This window comes from Anomaloglossus baeobatrachus, chromosome 1 (genome assembly GCF_048569485.1).
Source record: "Anomaloglossus baeobatrachus isolate aAnoBae1 chromosome 1, aAnoBae1.hap1, whole genome shotgun sequence".
Classification (NCBI taxonomy): domain Eukaryota; kingdom Metazoa; phylum Chordata; class Amphibia; order Anura; family Aromobatidae; genus Anomaloglossus; species Anomaloglossus baeobatrachus.
In genome coordinates this window covers 209,263,265-209,283,662 of record NC_134353.1, presented here as the reverse complement: position 1 = coordinate 209,283,662, position 20,398 = coordinate 209,263,265, and the positions used below count along the sequence as shown (strand labels likewise).

The 20,398-nt window shown below is 43.7% G+C and overlaps 1 protein-coding gene across 2 annotated transcripts in view; it reads right to left on the bottom strand.

Moving 5' to 3' along the window:
* Positions 1-20,398, bottom strand: part of LRBA (LPS responsive beige-like anchor protein) — an 805,540-nt gene that overhangs the window by 116,756 nt on the left and 668,386 nt on the right. For both annotated transcript variants that reach the window (XM_075347936.1, XM_075347944.1), the window contains exon 46: positions 12,565-12,654. In XM_075347936.1, coding sequence (XP_075204051.1) covers positions 12,565-12,654 — 90 coding nt within the window. The remainder of the gene's footprint in view (positions 1-12,564; positions 12,655-20,398) is intronic.

The window sequence follows — 20,398 nt, the reverse complement described above, 5'->3', positions numbered from 1 at the left end:
TGGTGGGCTGAACCGTCTGTGCTGTATGTAGTCTGAATTTCTGAAATAAAATATTTAATTTTCACCCTCTTTTGAGTGCCAAGTATTACTATTTGCTATTAACGAGACTGGATCCTATTTGCATACCTCCTGCAGAAGTGCCGTGATTATCTACCATAAGGCTCTTTATTGTTGGCATGACTAATTGGGGTGCTGTCTTTTTGGGGTACCCTTATATAAAGCTGGGTTTACACACTGCAACATCTCAAACGACATCGCTGTAACGTCACCGGTTTTGTGACGCAATAGCGATGTTGTTTGCGATGTTGCAGTGTGTGAAACCTATCAGCGACCCGGCCCCTGCTGTGAAGTTGTAATCGTTACAAATCGTTCAGGACCATTCCTAGGTCCTTTGTTTCCCTCTGTGTAGCATGAAGTTTCAGTGTGTGAAGACTTTGCAGCGACTTTGTAAGCAACTTCCCTTTCAAAAGGCTGCTTATCAACGTCCCCAACAACCAGCTAGGTCGCTCTGCAGGTCCGGATCGCTGTTGAGTTGTTGGCCAGGTTTGCCTGTTTGAACGCTCACCAGAGACTTAGTAGAGACTTAGGGAGGTCGCTATTGCGTCACAAAACCGGTGACGTTACAGCGATGTCCTTTGCGATGTTGCAGTGTGTAAACCCAGCTTAAGGCAGGGTAGCTCGCCGGATCTGATAGGCTATATGTCAGACACTTGAATAACACTGGCACCCTACACAAGCCGCATATGGGTGCATTTTAATACTAGGCGTCCACCCTCTCCATGAATGGCAGGCGTGAGGGTTGTTTCATTAGTATTTTCACATGTGCTGCCTCCGCCTTTGTTATGGGAGCTGGCTGCAGCCTCTATTGCATTAGTATGGTGTCAGGGTGTTGGTAAATATGGTTGCTTTTTTCGGAGAAGATGCTTAGCCAGAATAACCTATAGTGAAATGACGACATAGATGAGCTATATTTGCCATTCAAATTAATGTTACCCTGACTTAAAATACGTTCTTAGGAGATTTTCTGGTAAGTAAATGGTAGAACATTTGGGAATCCTTTCCTGACCTTGCCCTGAAGAGCACCACTTATCTGGTATAAAATTGACACACACAAAAAAAAAATAATTAGAAAAAAGTTGCGGCAGCAATAATGACATAATAATGGGCATAAATAAAAAGCAATGCTCCGCTCTGTGATTAAATTGTCTTCTTTTTTTTTATATTAAAAAGCTATTAAAACTGCATTTGCATTTTTATGATCAGCCCTTTTTAAAAAGTTATTAAGAGTACTTACAAAAACATATTGCACTATGAATCCCTGTTTGTAGTCTTTGCACAAAGGTGTAAATAAAGGCAACTAATAAGCTATCCAGACACCCTGAGCAAGTGGCTAAAAGCCAATCAATATTATGAGTTAATTCTCCCTGGATGCTCATTCAATTAAAGGTGTCAGTAATGCCTCATCTGATGTGGCCTCAATTAAATCCAGCTATCTGATAGTGTGAAGGCACAAGGGGATTCAACAACAGCAGCGGCAGCAGACAAATAGGCGGCCTTCATGTGGCTGCTAATTACTACACCTGGCGTATATTATGGCTGCTGCACTTAACACCGCACAAGATGGCCCTGATTTCTGCTGTGGGAAGAAAAATGTGCTCACAATAGCCTAGAGGAAGAGGAGATGCATTATACGGGCTTATGCAAAATGCTAAACCGTTCTGTTTACCCATTTTTATTGTATTGTTATTCTACACCTTCGCCCAATTCATAGGCTGCAATTATAGTTCATCTCCAATGAATCACCATTCTTATTATTCAGATCAAGCATTTTCATTGAGAAAAGTGATTGTATAGTGTCCCTATTAGATATTTGCTATAGGGACCAGTGATCGAGACGCTTAGGTCTCTAAAGGTGTATTAGGTACAAAAAGGTTGTAGGGCTGTGCATTTTTTTTCTTCATTATTTTAATTTATTTTTATACCAAAAAAAGAATAATAATAATAATAATAAGGATGTGAACATGATCTTTCTTGCTATTTTTCGACTGGTATACAGTGTTCTTCTCTCCCCCTAAAAAACGCACAAAGGTAGGACACTTTTTAGGCACCAGACATGTAGGCCTAACTCCTGGCCTTGACTCGACTAGTGATGAGCGAGCACCATTATAAAGCTCTTCCAGAAAAATGCTCCAGTTCCCCATTGACTTCCATTATACTAGGGTACTGGAGTCACGTCCATCCAAGCGTCCATTAGTATGTTATGAGTACTGAGCACTCAAGCATGGCAGTGCGTGCTCATCACTACTCTTGACCCATCGTGTATAATTATCCTCTAACGGTGTGTGCCCACGATCAGTATTTGCAGAGTTTTGCACATAGCAAGCTTCAGCTTCGTCCAAAACGCAGCGTTGTACAGTACAAGCACAGTGGATGGAATTTCTTGAAATCCCGTGCCCACTGTGCTTCTTTTTTCCGCAGCAAACACTGACGTACGGTGCATGTTTTCAGACCACGGCATGTCAATTGTTTGCTCCTGAATCGCATGGGTCCTCCGTAGGGGGAACACAGTGAGGAGACTTGCAGCCCCATGACTCCTGATCGTGGGCACATACCCTAAAGCACCTGTTTCGATATTTGGTGGCAAATATTTTTTACTTGACTACCCTAATCAGAGCCATGTCATATAAGTGTGTGGGCATGATTACACACAGCTACAAATTAAGGCTGTGCGCCCACAGTGAGTTTTTGGTAACTTATTGATACTCCATATTTTCACTGTGTTGAAAAACATAGCGCATCACAGTCAGCGGGATTTAGAGAAATCTCATGACTACTGTGCTTGTCTTTACTTGGTGTAAACAGACCTGTGGTGCACGTTTCAAATCCGCAACATGTCAATTTCTCTTGATGATATGCTGAGTTTTATTTGCAGATTTTCTTAAAGAGTTGCATTAGATGTGGAGAAAGGGCAGGTAAAAAATGTAAGGGTTCTTAGTGTGTTGCTGTGGTGGAAAGGCACTAAACACATGTAATAGGCACATGACGTTTTGTCAGAGCCAATTAACAGGACGTATCAAAAACAAAGCAGATGACAGTACCAAAAGAAAAACCGCTATCAAAAATGTGATAAAATGCATGCAAAAAACACAGAAGTAACCTAATTTACATAAAAGGTGCAGTAATGCTGCAGAAATTCTGCAACATCAAAAATTCATCAAAAGCTCATAGTGGGGAATGTAGCCCACAAGGGATATACAGCAGAATAAACTTTTTTTTTATAAAAATGAATAAGACAGTGGGTACGGAAAGTATTCAGACCCCTTTAAATTTTTCACTCTGTTTCATTGCAGCCATTTGGTAAATGCAAAAAAGTTCATTTTTTTCCTCAGTAATTTACACTCTGCACCTCAGCTTGACAGAAAAAAAAACAGAAATGTAGAAATTTGTGCAAATTTAAAGAAAAACTGAAATATCATATGGTCTTAAGTATTCAGACCCTTTGCTCAGACACTCTTATTTAAGTCCCATGCTGTCCATTTCCTTGTGATTGGAGTCCAGTTGTGTTTAATTAAACTGGTAGGACTTGATTTGGAAAGGCACACAGCTGTCTATATAAGACCTCACAGCGCATGTCAGACCAAATGAGAATCATGAGGTCAAAGGAACTGCCCAAAAAGCTCAGAGTCAGAATTGTGGCAAGACACAGATCTGGCCAAGGTTACAAAAGAATTTTTGCAGTACAAGAGTCCTAGGAGCACAGTGGCCTCCATAATCCTTAAATGGAAGAAGTTTGGGACCATGAGACCTCTTCCTAGATCTGGCAATCCAGTCACACTGAGCAATCGTTGGAGAAGAGCCTTGGTAAAAGAGGTAATGAAGAACTCCAAGATCACTGTGGCTGAGCTCCAGAGATGCAGAAAAGGGATGGGAGAAAGTGCCACAAAAGTCAACTATCACTGCAGCCCTCCATCAGTTGGGCCTTTATGGCTGAGTGACCAGGCGGAAGCCTCTCCTCAGTGCAAGACATATGAAAACCCACAAAGTTTGCAAACAAACACATGAAGGACTCCCAGACTATGAGAAATAAGATTCTCTGGTGTGAAGAGACGAAGATAGAACTTTTTGGTGATAATTCTAAGCGGTATGTGTGGAGAAAACCAGGCACTGCTCATCACCTGCCCAATACAATCCCAACAGTGAAACATGGTGGTGGCAGCATCATGCTATGGGGGTGTTTTTCAGATGCAGGGACAGGACGACTGGTTGCAATAGAAGGAGAGATGAATGCGGCCGAGTACAGAGATATCCTGGAAGAAATCTTCTTCCAGAGTGCTGTGGACCCCAGACTTCGCTGAAGGTTCACCTTCCAACTAGACAATGACCCTAAGCAAACAGCTAAAATAACAAAGGAGTGACTTCAGAATAACTCTTTGACGATTCTTGAGTGGCCCAGCCAGAGCCCTGTTAAAAACATGATGCATCATTCCCAATAAGACTCATGGCTTTGCTATAGCTCAAAAGGTTTCTTCTACTCAATATGGAGCAAAGGGTCTGAATACTTATGACCACGTGATATTTCAGTTTTATAAAATTTGCAAAACTTTCTACATTTGTTTTTTCTGTCAAGATGGGGTGCAGAGTGTACATTAATAAGAAAAAAATAAACCTTTTTGCATTTACCAAATGGCTGCAATGAAACAAAGTGAAAAATTTAAAAGGGGTCTGAATACTTTCCGTACCCACTGTATCTTAAAAGAAAAAAAAAAACCCAAACAAACACCACCAACTGATTCCCAGGGGCGGAACGATAGGGGTCGCCATCGCGACCGAACTCATGGGTTCAGGGGGCCAGAGAACATCAGCCAGTGGCACACCACCAATGGCGGCAGGCTCGCAGCAGCTATGGGGCCTGGTACCCCCCCGCTGTGGATCGCACTTTCAATTGTATCGGCATCACAGTTGAAAGCTATGGCAGAACAGTGGACACGCTAAGGAGACTGGAGCAGCAGGGAAAAGAGGAGAAGTGGGTATGTATGTATCACGATGGCCAGACGAATAAGGAGATGCATTAAATGATATGGGGGCTGCATCCTACTATATGGAGGAATAAGGAGGCTGCATAATGGTATAAGGGGGCTGCATAGTACTATATGGGGGCTCCATAATACTATATGGGGCTACATAATATTATATGGAGGACTATGGGGGTGCATTAAACTATATGCAGGACTAATGGGGTGCAGTATAAGATATGGAGGACTATGGGGGGTGCATTATAATACATGGAAGTCTATGGGGGCTGCATTTTATTACATGGAGGTCTATGGGGGGTGCATTATAATATAAGGAGATCTATGGGGGGGTGCATTATAATATATGGAGGACTATGGGAAGTGTATTATAATACATGATGGACTATGAGGGATGCATTATAATATATGGATAACTATGATGGGGGCATTGTAATATCAGATATTATATCGGGATATCTGAGTATGGGAAAGCTGGGTGCTGAGGTTAAAAGCCAAGTGTCAGCGTAATCATCCTGTACCCTCAGGGGGACAGGGGGGAAGGTCCAAATTTTGCACCAGGGCCCATTGAACTCTAGTTATGCCACTGCTGATTCCCTCAGTCCCGTTCCTGTCTGCACTTTCTTGTCTCAGCCAATCACTGATAAAGCATACGGCTACAGGCTGCAGCCCCCAGCCGTGTGCTTATTTTGGTTGTGTATCAAAATAAGAGGGACCGCCTGCAGCTTGTGTTTTAAAATATTAAAAAAAAAAAAAAAAAAAAAAAAGAAAACCCAGTGTGCGGGTCCCCCCAATTCTGATTCCCAGCCATGATAAAGCCCAATATCTGGGGGATGGTATTCTAAGGCTGAGGAGATCCATGCTTATTGGGCCCCACCAGCCTAAAAATAGTAGCCTGCAGCCATTAAATGCAATAATCACGGCACTTTACCTGGCTCACCACAATTGCCCTGGTGCAGGGTCAATTGAGTAATAAGGGGTTAATAACAACACACAGCTGCCACTAAGACCTAGATTAGTAATGTTAGGAGTTTATGAAAGCCCCCATTACTAATGAGGTGACCTCATTGAGCTCAGTGACCTCAGGTGAGGCTACCTGCAATCACAGCCGGAGGACAATGGGAACCTCCAGCTATGACCGCAAATAACCTGAGTGACATCACCGCTCATCGCGCGGCTCATTCTTTGCCTTAAGTTCACAAAGGGCGGTCATGTTCTATGGCCACGTGCTGTCACTTCATATGTATCAGAGCTAGGATCGTTGTGGGTCCTTGTCAGACCTGGGTGTTTTTGGGTCTATAAAGGAGTAAAACATTATTTTGTATTTTATTTTAAATAAAGGCTTTTTTTAGTGTTTGTATTAATTTATTTTCACTTACAGATTGGTAATGGTGCGTCTCAGATGCCTTCCATTTCTAATCTAGGGCTTAGTGGAAGCTGTGGCCTGTCATTAACCCCTTATTACCACGATTGCCACCTCACCAGGGAAACTGGATGAACTGGGTAAAGTCTAATGGTTGCGACAATCCTGGGGGCTGCAAGCTGCTATTTTTAGGCTAGGGTGGGCCAATAAGCATGGGCCTCCCCAGCCTGAGAATACAAGCTCCCAGCTGTTGGCTTTATCATGGCTGAGTATCAAAATTGGGGGGACCACACACCAGTTTTTCAAATTATTTATTTAAGTAATTAAAAAAAAAAAAATAGCTGCATGTGATTCCTTTATTGTGATACACAGTCTTGATAAGCACACGGCTCGAGGCTGCAGCCTGTAGCAGTATGCTTTATCTGTGCTGGGTATCACAATATGGGGAGATCCTGCGCCAATTTACACACAGCGCCTCTGATTGGTTGCAGTCAGACACGCTGTAACACACAGTGGGGGCGCGTCTGACTGCAACTATTCAGAGATGCAGGGAAGCAGTGAAAATCTATGAAGGATAATCAGCGGCCCCGGAAGCAGCATTAGAGCCACACAGAGAATCAGTAAGTACTGTATAACACGCCTGCTCCAATCCCCCTATCCCTTCTACCACCATTTTAAAGTGCCAGATTCTGGTCCCCACAGACTTATATGGGAACAGGCGTCCGGCTAGATAATGAAGCCCGAACAGATGTTTTTTTGTTTTGTTTTTTTTTTTTAAACCAGTTGCACCAGTTGATCCCGGTTATCTGCTAGTCCTCTTATCACTTCATGGTTATCTTTGTGCACTTAGGGGTGCTTCACACACAGCGAGCTCGCTGCCGAGATCGCTGCTGAGTCACGCTTTTTGTGACGCAGCAGTGACCTCATTAGCGATCTCGCTGTGTGTGACACTGAGCAGCGATCTGGCCCCTGCTGCGAGATCGCTGCTCGTTACACACAGCCCTGGTTCGTTTTCTTCAAAGGCGCTCTCCCGCTGTGACACACAGATCGCCGTGTGTGACAGCGAGAGAGCGACAAATGAAACGAGCAGGGAGCAGGAGCCGGCGTCTGGCAGCTGCGGTAAGCTGTAACCAAGATAAACATCGGGTAACCAAGGTGGTTACCCGATATTTACCTTAGTTACCAGCCTCCGCAGCTCTCACGCTGCCTGTGCTGCCGGCTCCGGCTCTCTGCACATGTAGCTGCATTACACATCGGGTTAATTAACCCGATGTGTACTGTAGCTAGGAGAGCAAGGAGCCAGCGCGCAGTGTGCGCGGCTCCCTGCTCCCTGCACACACAGCTAAGCGGTGTGCACTGGTAACTAATGTAAACATCGGGTAACCATACCCGATGTTTACCTTAGTTACCAGTGTCCGCAGCTTCCAGACGCCGGCTCCGTGCAAGCGCAGCGTCGCTTGCACGTCGCTGCTGGCTGGGGGCTGGTCACTGGTCGCTGGTGAGATCTGCCTGTTTGACAGCTCACCAGCGACCATGTAGCGATGCAGCAGCGATCCTGACCAGATCAGATCGCTGGTCGGATCGCTGCTGCATCGCAAAAGTGTGAAGGTACCCTTACTCATTGCTTTCTATGCTGAAAACAAAATGCTGCAAAACCTCTGAAAGACACAGGCTATGTGCACACGTTGCGTTTTTTTCCCGCGGAAACGCTGCGTTTAAAACCGCAGCGTTTCAGTGCCAAATTGCATGCGTTCAGCTTCCCCAGCAAAGTCTATGAGAAAGCCGAAAAATCAATGCACACGCTGCGTTTCTAAACGCAGCGTTTTGGATGCCCAAAATAGGTGCGGAAAAAGAAGCAGCATGTCACTTCTTTTGTGCGTTGTAGCTACGTTGTCCACCCATTGAAATCAATAATCTGGGTCAGATTGCAGCTACACCGCAGTTCGCTGCATTTTTGTTGCAGTGCACATGCTTTATCGGCATACAGAACGCAGGCATTTTTACCTGGAAGTGAGGTCAAGAGGTTTCCTGTTGACCTTATTTCCTGGCAAAGTTCAGGAAAGCCGGAGTCGCCAAAGTGCCCGGCCCGACCCCCAACCCCCTCCCGAAAATCGAAGACGGCCGCGCGCACAGCAGCGCACCGGCCGCCCTATTCCTCTGTTTCTTTCGCATGTGCCATAACACATGCGACAGAAAACTGCTCCCCAGGCCCTGCGTCCCCCGGTAACCCCCGTACCTGTCACAACGCTGATCCCCCGCTGCCCCCTCCTCCTTCACAGTGCGCGCCGGTCACACGTGCAGAGCGTGGCTGTCAGGTCCGCTTCCTGCTTTGCTTTCAGAGACGCTGGCTCACTGCTCGCACTCTGCAGCTGTGACCCGGGGAGAGTGGGTGCATACACTTTGCACCCACTCTCCTCAAATGGAGTGTCTTGCACTCCTAGAAAATGGGGGATACGTTCTCTGAGCGTGCCCCCCATAGTCTAGAAGGTCCAGAGTCAACGTGGGACGTCCAAAATGGATTACAGGGACCCGATTTTTTGTTTTTCTTTTCAATAAATTGGTGAAAGAGGGAATGTTTTGGGGAGTGTATTTTCAAATTTTTTTTTTTTTTTTGTCAATTTTTTTGCTATTACTGTCAATTAGTTATGTCTTGTATCAAATAGACGCTGTGACATCACTAACTGCTGGGCTTGATGCCAGGTGACATTACACATCTGGCATCAACCCCATATATTACCCTGTTTGCCACCGCACCAGGGCAACGGGATGAGTTGGGGCGAAGCGCCAGGATTGGCACATCTAATGGATGCGCCACTTCTGGAGCGGCTGAGGCCTGCTATTTTTAGGCTGGGAAGAGTCCAATAACCATGGCTCTTCCCATCCTGAGAATACCAGACCCCAGCTGTCAGCTTCACCTTGGCTGGTGATCTAATTTGGGGGTCCCTACGTTCGTTTTTTTTTTTTTTTAATTATTTATTTATAAATAATTAAAAAAAAAAAACCCAGCTTGGGGAGCCCTGCAAATTGATCACCAGACAAGATGAAGCTGTCAGCTGTGGTTTGCAGGCTACAGCTGTCTGCTTTACCCTAACTGGCTATCAAAAATAGGAGGGACCCAACGTCATTTGTTTTAATTTTTAAATTTTTTTTGGGCCAAATACAAGGCTAGGCACCCTTTAGTGCCACATGAAAGGCACTAAAGGGCGCCAGCTTAGAATATGCAGGGGGGTGGGACGTTATATATATGTTTGACATCCATTGATAAATTTTTGGCTGTGTGCCTACAATCAGGGTTTACAGCGTTTTGGGCGCAGAGTGTTTTCCCTGCGTCCATAGCGCTGCGTTGTGCAGTAGAAGCACAGTGGAAGGATTTTTAGAAATCCCGTGCCCACTGTGCTTTTTTTCTCAACAGCATAAACTGATCTGCGGCGTGGCTTCCCAAGCCTCAGCATGTCAATTTATGCTGTGGAGACGAGAGTGTTCTCTGCAGGTAGAATAGAGTCCACAGCAGCCTGAAGCCAAATCGTGGGCATGGGCAGCTGCGTTCTCCTGTGGGCAACACTCACATCTCTGCAGGAAGGCTGGCACTGTGTACTAGGCGCCGTGTCACTGGATCATGTGGTCAAAAACGCACCTGAAGAAAACGCATGGAAAACGCACAAAAAACGCATGAAAAACGCAAGCGTTTTTGATGAGTTTTTTAAAAAACGCATTGCTTACAATTGTCCCCTCTGCCAGAGGTGCTTTTTTTTCTGCGCTGAAAAAAATGCAACATGCACACATAGCCTTAAAATGTTGCAGTTTAAAAAAAAAAAAAGCAGTTCTCCAATTCACTCATGAAAAAAAATCAATCATGTGTATGAGATTTCTGAAATCTCAGCTTTTGTCAATCTCAGTGTGAACGTAGTCCACGTCATTTCCAGTGTTGCTCTTTATACAGCTATTTTTCTAAATGGACACCCTGAATCATTATGTGAAATATAACAACCAGAAATAATTGGTAAAGAGTTAAACATAATTGGACATCAATAGAAACTGCTTTAATCAAAATGCAAAGGTTCGGGTTAAAAAGAAAAGAAAAGTAAGAAAGTATGGCATTCTGCCAATGTGTGTAAATATGTCATCTACTCATAATCCTCTACGCGCCACCCAAGAATGTAAGCCTAGCCATTGCGAGCCAAGAACGGCATAATTGCCTGTTAGATTTGTACTATTTAACAAGAATTTTCCCAAGTTTATGTCAACCAGAGCTATATAATATCCTAAAAAACCAGTTTGAATTCATTGGCAATGTCCAGTTAAACGCATTATATGCTCAGATTTTGGGCAGACCAAGGCTATGTTGACAAAGAGCGTTTTTTCAGCATTTTTTCTACAACAAAACCTCATCTCTTGGCAGGACATAGCCTGCGGTTTTGCACTTCCTCATTGCTTTGTATGAGTGAAAAACCGTGGCAAAAACGGTGAAAGAATTGACGTCTTTCAAAAACGCTGCAAAAACTGGGGAGGATGTGACATTTCACTCAGGAAAAAAAAACAAACAAGTGTTTTGTGTGTGCATGCGCATGTGATTTCTGGAATCTCATAAGCTTTGCTGGTACAGTAAAGACAGTGTTTTATTAGCATGGATTTGCCTAAAGCCAAGGCAAAAACCATGCAATAAACACGCAGCAAAAATGCCTTGTGTGAATATAACCTTAGTGTGAGATGATCAGTATAACACTACATGTGGTGCCTTTTTCTTATGGGTAAATGGGGGGATGATTTGAACTTTTAGGTTTTTCATATTTTTCTTTTTTTTTTTTTTACATTTTGTACTTATTTTACTAGTCAGCCTAGGGGACTATCACTGCAGTGTCCAATCGCTTGTACATTTCTGCTGATCAGAGCAGCATCGCTCTAATCAGCAAAAATGCTGCTTTTCTGTGAGAGACGGCACTCTGTCAGCTCTCACACGAAGTGAGTCATAGCAGAAAACAACATATGTGTGCCATGTGATCATCTCACAGGGCCACTGATAGCGGTGGAGAACAGTGCGATTCTGCCGTGGCCATTTAAATCACTGACAAACACTGACAGCACGATCTTAAGGGTTAACAGGTGTGGTCGCATCTCCGATCCACCTGTGCCTGTCAGCCATACTTCTGCTGATTGGATCAGTAGACATGTCCAGGTATTACCACGGGCTCGCCGCCAGAGACAGCGGTAACAGGAGATAGGCAACCAAGGACGTTTACTCTCATCTCTAAGAAACTATTCCAATATGTAGAAGGTGTAATAATAATAATAATAATAATTTTTTAAAATACCTCCAATTACAAATGTAGTATAGTTCTCCTGATATAGCCATGTTGCTTACCTCATGTGCAGGGCATTGCTGTTTAGGTATCCATTGTTACAACAATTCATATAGTGACAGATTGTTGCTAGTGGTTGTAACCATGGATACCCCTAAGCTACTTTAATGCCCTGCCCATGAGGTAAGTGATATAATCGGGGAAACTATACTACATTTCTAATTGGAGGTATTTGCTAATATTTTTATTATTACACCTACTACATATTGGGAAAGGATATTGGTGATGGCAATACCCCTTAAATGCTGCTATTGGAGCACCATGCAGTGCCACATTTTACTCAATCAGTTTAGTGCAGATTACAATAGTGTTTGATGGCTTCCAAGCACTATAAATACGAGAGCTGATTCATCAGGACTGGCGTAGCAGAAGCAAGTTCCTCGTTGAGCAAAATTAGTGGTGTAAAAGCGTTGATGAATCAACCCCACAGTCTACTGGAGTCCTGATGTGGTTTCCACAGTGAGAATTGCATAGCATTTCTGACCCGTCGTCTGACAGAAATGCAGATGGAATTGTGATCTGGACAATTTAGAACATAACTTTTCATCAAAGAATCAACAGACATAAAACATTGCCAAGGAATCTTTAGCCAGGGCTACAAACATCAATTATAATAAAAAAAATAAATCAACAAGATATACTTGAAGGTCACTGAACCTAAGTGGCTGCATTTTCTATGGATACATTTGATTCTTAGTATTTTTATTAGTCGTTTTAATCACTCTGGACTTTTTCATTTGTCTTTACTGTTTCACATACTTTAGTGAGATTCAATACTGTGGAAATATCTTGGATATCCTAATAATATACTTACCACTTGCATGGCTGAACTCCTCGGAGGATGCGGCTCTATTAACAGCTGGGATGGGGTTTGTCCAAAGCTACGAATTTGAGCTTCCACACCCTTCAAAAAGAGCAGAGGAAGATTAATAAAAAAAGTGCTAAATATGAAATAAAGACATGCATCAACACCTACATAAAATATTCAATATTTTTAATCATATGCAAAAGTATAGACGTCTATAATCTCATTGGGGCCGAGTCCTGTACTTGGCACGAGTATGTAGGGTGAAGTCATTTTAGGAGTATAGAGGTTATTTCCATGAGAAACGCTGCAAAATTTCTCTGTCTCGCTATGTGATATTAAACAGAAGCGTGCTACACTATAACAATCAGGAATCACACACGTCCGCTCGGCTGGTCATCATGAGCCCAGGTATGCACGGACAGCACAGATATACTATCACAATGGTCTGGAAACAGCTATTCAAGCCATTGATCCTGTTCTTAAAATACAAAAATGCAACAAAACTAAGTAATTTATTAAAATCCATACCTAATAGACATTAACGTGTTTGTTATTTTTAGACTGGGCTTTTTTAAGCCTGGATGCAAACCTCTTTCTAGTAACCCAAGGTTCGCTCAATATGCGGAAACTAGAGAGGTTCCTCCTCCAGTGGCAGTATACAGGATTGCTTCTACTGAATTTGGATATGCCCCACAAGCCAGAAGAGTGTGACTCGGCAGTGTCATCTACAGAACATGCTGACGAGCATATGCTAGATAAGCATCATGCCGTAACAACAACATTATGGGGTCATCCCACATCCGCAGGTACGAGCGCATGTTTCCCGCAGCTGCCCGCGGGCGTCCGCAGCTATTTTTAGCTGCTAGATTACAGCGGAATAGCTGCGGGAAACATGCGGACAGTCATGCGGCTTACCTGCGGACGTCTCGGCCTCTTATCTCCATAGCGGAGGGCCGGGACATCCGCAGGTAATTCTGCATGAATAATTGACATGCAATTATACATACGGATGCCTACATCCGCAGCATGGTTGGCAGCTGCACTTTACGCAGCGTGGACACAGCACTCCCCATGTTGCATAGGATAACATGGGGAGTGACTGTACATGCTAAAACCTGCGAATTTATCTGGAAAATCCAGAAAAATCCGCAGGTTTTCCACGGCAAAATCCGCACAAACAAGCTCCCGTGGGCACATAGCCTTAGCAATCTCCTAATAGCTAATGTGGCAGTTTACGGCATGAAAAAATGGTGCTTCATAAGTATAAATTCATGTTTGATATGTTTGTTTTAATCTTACAAGAAAATCTGGTTCCTAATAATGCTTTAGCAATCTAGTTCATCAGTTATTCAACAAACTCAGCATTAGACGATTAAACTCTCCTAAACTGAACCCAGCGAATCGGCGCACCATCCTGCTAAGAGCGCAAAGAGGGCTTCCTCAAACAAACCTTAACTGGACAACTTATTGCTAAATACTCTGCTATTAAGTGATCAATCAGTGGAAATAGTTTACAAGGATATGAATTTACATTTAAAGGGAATCTGTCAGCAGGTTTTTGCTATGTAAGCTAAAGCCAGCATGCTGTTGTAGGGGTTTACAAAAAAAAAAAAATAAAAATCAAGGCTGCCTCTCTTATCAGGTTCCGTGCTGTTTACTGAAACTAAAAGCTTTATCACTAGGTGATTACCATTGATAGGTCTAGTTGGCATGTGCCAACACCTCAACACCTCACTCTCAATATATAATCTCTATAGAGAACCTGGTGTGGGCGGGGACAGCTCCCAGGGCTCAGCTACATGACTAAACCTAAAAATGCAGATTCAAATGCATAGAGGACGAGTTTTTTGAAATGCAAAACTAGAAATGACAATTTATTAAGGCATATATATATATCCACATGGATTACTGCACTACAACTTCTCTGTTTCTGTAGATCACAAAAAGAATTTCTCAAAGTATTGGGCTAAAAAATATTTACTTTATTGAACAAACATTGACATACAAAAATAGAAATAGACAGGATTAAAATACAAATACAAAAGCGGTTACTGCCAGAGCAGGGGTGAATTATTTAATATAAATATATCCCATTGCTATTAACGTGATATAGTCACTGTATGAGTGTATACATTACAGTGCTAGGATTATATGTAGTTGTAGTCTAAAGCAGTATATAGGGGTTGGATAGAATGCAGTTTTATAGCCTTAAATATTGTCAACTACAGATATGCAGACATATGCTATGCAAACTGCAAGAAAGTAATATATGTAGCTGTATTTTAAGGCTATATATAAGGATTAGATAATATATAGTATAGTAAATTTTATCAGCTATAAGTATGCAAACATGCATTATGCAAAGTGCACAATAGTAGTAGCCATATATTCTAATCCAAAAAAATATAAATGGCAGCTATCCAAGCATAAGGACTGCTTCACTTACAAGAGGAGTACTTCCACCACGTCTGGTCACCTGGTCCGGAGCACCTCCATCAAGTGGAGACAGAGTCCCTGGACGGTCTCAAATGGGATCTACTGATATGTGGGGAGAGCATGATGGTTATGCCATTTAGGGCACTTTGGTTTATGCAGGCGTTGTCATGCACCAATATCCCTAAGGATGGTATTGACAACTCTGATTTCATATCTACATAAGAGTTTATTGTTTATAAGTTCACATATACAACGGAGTTGGGCCTGGGGCCGGCTGGCGGGGAGCATGCCCCCGTTGAAAGTTCACGTTCCCTTGGAGCTCAACACGCTGGAGGCAGGTGTAGAATATACTGGCCCCCAATTGTTAACAGTTAACTTTTACTCACTCTAAGAGTAATTTTCATAGATGGGTTATGTGTATAACTAATTCTTTGTCTGGTACTGTGATTTCTCGAATCTTCTATATCATTCCTTTTTTTTCTTTTATTTCTGAAGTAACCACCCCCCCTTTATTTTTTGTTTTTCTCTCTCTCCCTTCTTTTTCTTCTTTCTGCTCTTTCCCGCTCTATATACTAAAGCTTTACTTTCATTTCACCTATTTGTCTTAAAACTCGCTCTTTCCCCCTGACCCTGTGTGAAAACCCCAACTTTCCTAGTGGTTTTTTTCCCCTGATAGAGGTGCTGTACTGAACCAAGATGCCACAACTTAAATTGGGCTCACTGAATGTTCGAGGCTTTAACACCCCTCAGAAGAGGTCCCACATATTATATGAGATGCATAAACAAAGAACTCAGATCATAAATCTACAAGAAACCCACTTTAAAACTGGACATGTACCCGACATTCGGAATAGATACTATACCCAATGGTTCCACAGCACGAATAATGAATCGATATCTAAGGGAGTATCAATAGTACTACACAAAAACCTGATACATTCGGTGATAGATTCCAAAATAGACGAGGCAGGTAGATATGTGATGCTAAAAATTAAGATATGCTCAACATGTATACGATCGCAGGCTGGTACGGACCTAATTGTAATCAGACTAAGGCTTGTCGCTCTTTCCTAAAGGTTCTGTCAGATTTCATGGAGGGGGAGGTGTTGGTGGGCGGCGACTTCAATTTCACATTAAATCCGGTGGTGGAGGAGTGCCATACCTCTGAGACGCCTGGTGGCCCTGAAGCGTGAGTTGCATAACCTTCATCTAATGGACATATGGAGAATCATGCATCCCCAGGATAGGGACTATACATTTCTCTCCACCCCACATCAGACATATAGTCGAATCGACTTTTTTTTGGTCAGCCAGTGGGTCCTCTCGTGGCACCCGACCCCCACCATTGGGAATGTGGTCTGGTCTGATCACGCCCCGGTCTTTCTAGATGTCTCTCCCCCAGATTACCCAAACCGAACGTGGACGTTGAGATTAAACGACTCCCTATTGAGAGATGACGGGTGCATCTCAGAGGTGAGAGAGTCCATGGAGTTTTTTGTGTCCTCACATGCAGCTGACCCTACGCCCCTGCCCCTTCAATGGGAGGCTTTTAAATGTGTTATCCGAGGAATTCTAATTAAACACGGGGCACGGATTAAAAAGGAAAAAACAGCAGAAATTTCTTTGCTTCTCAAGGAAATTTCCATGCTGGAAGCCTCTCATAAATCTAACTCCTCCCCAGAAACGCTGGCTTTTTACAACCAGGGAAGATCTGCGGAGTTTGCTGGACAGCAGACTACTTAAGTTCAAAACCCAATTTCAAAGGATGTTATATAGACACTCTGACAAATAAGGCCGTCCGCTCTCACGGCTTCTTCATCCTCGGGATCAGGCTTTATATATCCCTAAACTGAAGACTCGGAAGAATACTGATACATACGACCCCACCAAAATACTAAGTATCTTCGAGGAGTACTATGCAGAATTATAAAATATACAGGGGAAATACTCAGGTATGGCTCCACAGGACCTCCAAAAACGCATAGATGGCTACGTCGCAGAAACCCCCCTTCTAGTGTTAGACTTGGGGACCATCGCACAGTTAGATGATAGGTTTGAGGAATATGAAATAGCCGCAGCAATAGGGGATTCTCCAAGTGGGAAAAGCCCGGGTCCAGACGGATTCTCGCCAGCCTTCTATAAACTATTCAAGAACCAAATTACCCCTTTTATGACGAGAGTCTATAATTCAGTATCGGACTCATCCCCATTTGCTCCTCAAATCACTGGAAGCCCATATTGCAGTACTGCCAAAACCCGGGAAGGATCAGACGGTGGTTTCTAACTACCGCCCGATTTATTAATTTACATAGACGTAAAAATCTTTGCTAAACTTCTGGCGAACAAATTGGCCCCCCTTTTGCCTTCCTTAATTCACACGGACTAGGTTGGATTTGTAAAGGGAAGGGAGGCCCGAGACAATGTGAACAAGACGATACATTTAATTGCAAGAGCCACGTCCCAATCACTGCCCTTGGGACTCTTGTCAATAGACGCAAAAAAGGCGTTTGACTGTGTGCATTGGGGGTTTATGAGATCTGCGTTGAGTCAGATAGGGTTGGGCCCGAATTTTCTTGGCAAGGTCATGGCACTATACTCCAGACCATCAGCTCGGGTTAGAGCGAACGGCGCCCTGTCTGGCCCAATAGCGATCAAAAATGGCAACCGACAGGGTTGCCCCTTATCTCCCCTTCTTTATGTCATCGTAATGGAACACCTTGCGGTGGCGGTTAGGAGGAACCCCAATGTACATGGTCTGAGCCATGGGCACAAGGAATACAAAACAGCTATGTACGCGGATGACCTTCTGCTGTACACTTCCCAACCTCTGGTCTCATTCCCCTCATTAATAAAAGAATTCGAACGGTTCAGTAACTTGAGTAATTTCAAAATAAATTATTCCAAAATGGAGGCATTAAATATATCCCTGAACACAGCTGAGGTCACAATGCTAAAAAGTAAATACCTCTTTCGATGGCAAAACAGATCAATCAAGTATCTTGGAGTGTCGGTCCCTTCCAACTTAAGCCTGCTGTACCCTTTGAATTACCAGAACCTCCTAAATAAAACTCTCAAAAAACCTGGAGACCTATAATAGGAAACCCCTCTCGTGGTTTGGTCGGATAAATTCTTTTAAAATGGATATCCTTCCAAGGTTCCTTTATATTTTTCAGACAGTCCCCATAAATCCTCCATCGGCATTTTTTAAGACCCTGAGGTCCACATTGATCCGTTTTGTTTAGAAAGGAGGTAAGCCCCGGATTAGTTACAAGACACTGGTCCAATCTAAGCAGAGGGGAGGAGCTGGGTTGCCAGACTTGCAGGCCTATCATAGAGCTTCCCTGGTTGCCCGCTTGATCGACTGGCGATTCCATAAAAAGACCAAACAGTGGGTGGAGCTGGAACAGACCTTTTCTCGGGTCCCCCTGGGAGGACTTCCATGGATTCAGAAACAGGACATGGAGGTGGAAAAGAAACAGATAGACCCAAATGGGATTTTGTTCAGGGCGACTTTAGAAGCTTGGGAGGACAAAAAATGTAAGGGCAGCTTTTCGGATAGTCCCACTCCATTGGCTCCCCTGTTTGATAATCCAGGCTTCCCTCCGGGATATAACACTGACAGGTTCCTCAGGTGGGAGAGGAGGTCGGACATCAGAATGGGTCATGTCTTGCAGGGCAAATACCTACCATCTTTCGCAGAAATACAGGCCACATTTCCAGACCTTCACTTGAACTGGCTTGAATATCTGCAACTGCACTCTTTTGTGCGGTCTTCGCTCGGGGGGTGACTTCCCCCGGATCAGACTACGTCCACGCCGTTTGAACACTTATTTTTTCAACCATCACTGCCCACGCACTCGATCTCACTCATATATCGTTTGATTAATGAGGCCCACTGTTCGGAGGACCCAAGGTATATCCGAGTATGGGAAACGGAACTTGGTCTCAGTTTGTCGGAGGAGGTGAAGCGGAAGGCTTTCCTGTTTTCTCACAAAATTTCAGTAGCTTGCAGTGCTCAGGAAAAGAGCTACAAGCTGTTGGCAAAATGGTACCAGTGTCCTGCCACATTACACAGAGTCTTTCCATCAGTCCCAGAATGCTGTTGGCGATGCGGATTAGACAAAGGCACGCTGACCCATATATGGTGGGAATGTCAGAAATTGTCAAACTTCTGGTGTCAGGTGTTTCAAGTATATAATCAAATGTCTGGAGAGAACATCACTCCATCAAAATGGCACTTCTGTCAATTCTACCCGGCTCGGTAAGGCAGAAAAAGAGGAGCCTCTTACGATATTGCTTGATAGCAGCCCGAGCAGTCATACCTAGGCACTGGAGAACCACAGAGGCCCCCACTATTGGGGAGTGGCAGATGGAGCTGTCACATATTTGTCACATGGAGGAACTCTCAGCAATGGTAATTGGTAGTAATGAGAAATATATTAAGGTCTGACAACCCTGGGTGTTGTTCAAGGAGTCCTTGGACTTCCAAGCCTTGTTTCGGTAACAGCACATACCCACACACCCTCCTTACCTTCCCCTCAAATCTTTTGTCTCATCCCCCTTGGTCTCTTATTTTCCTCTGTCCACTTTCCCCCATCTTTTCTTCTGTCTTTAATACCTTTGGAATACTTCTTTTTCTTTGTTGTTCGGAGTCTAGTTAGCCATATCTCGAGATGATCCAGGTTGGGCAGAAAATATTAAACCGACCCGGAGGCTTTAAATAATTATATGGTTTTGCGACGTGATACCGAGATAAGATACTGCGATTGACACTATCGGGTCGATAATATAAGGAGGATGTGGTTACTGTATTATTCTGTATTTTATTCATACCTGTTGATACTTTCTTTATGTAATTGTATTTTGATGAAAAAATTTCAATAAAAACAGATTTAGCATAATTATACTTTTATCTTAAGGCCATTGCTAACGAAATCTAGTTGGGGTCACGGAATTCGTGATGCACATCCGGCCTCGTTAGCGACGTCGTTGCGTGTGAAACCCAGGACTGACCGTTAACGATTAAAAATACTAACCATATCGTTGACACGTCATTCTAATCCCAAATATGCGGCAGCACACATCGCTATGTGTGACACGGCAGGAACGAGGAACAACATCGTACCTGCGGCCGCCGCCAATGAGGAAGGAAGGAGCTGGATGGGATGTTACAGCTGCTCATCTCCGCCCCTCCGCTTCTATTGGAACGTGACGCCGCACAAACTGCCCCCTTATAAAGGAAGTGGTTCTCCGTCCACAGCGACGTCACTAGGCAGGTAAGTATGTGTGACGGGTGTAAGCGATGTTGTACGCCACAGGCAGCGATTTGCCCGTGACGCACAACCGATGGGGGCGGGACCGCTCGCTAGTGATATCGATAGCGGAAATGCTGCGTGTAACGCCC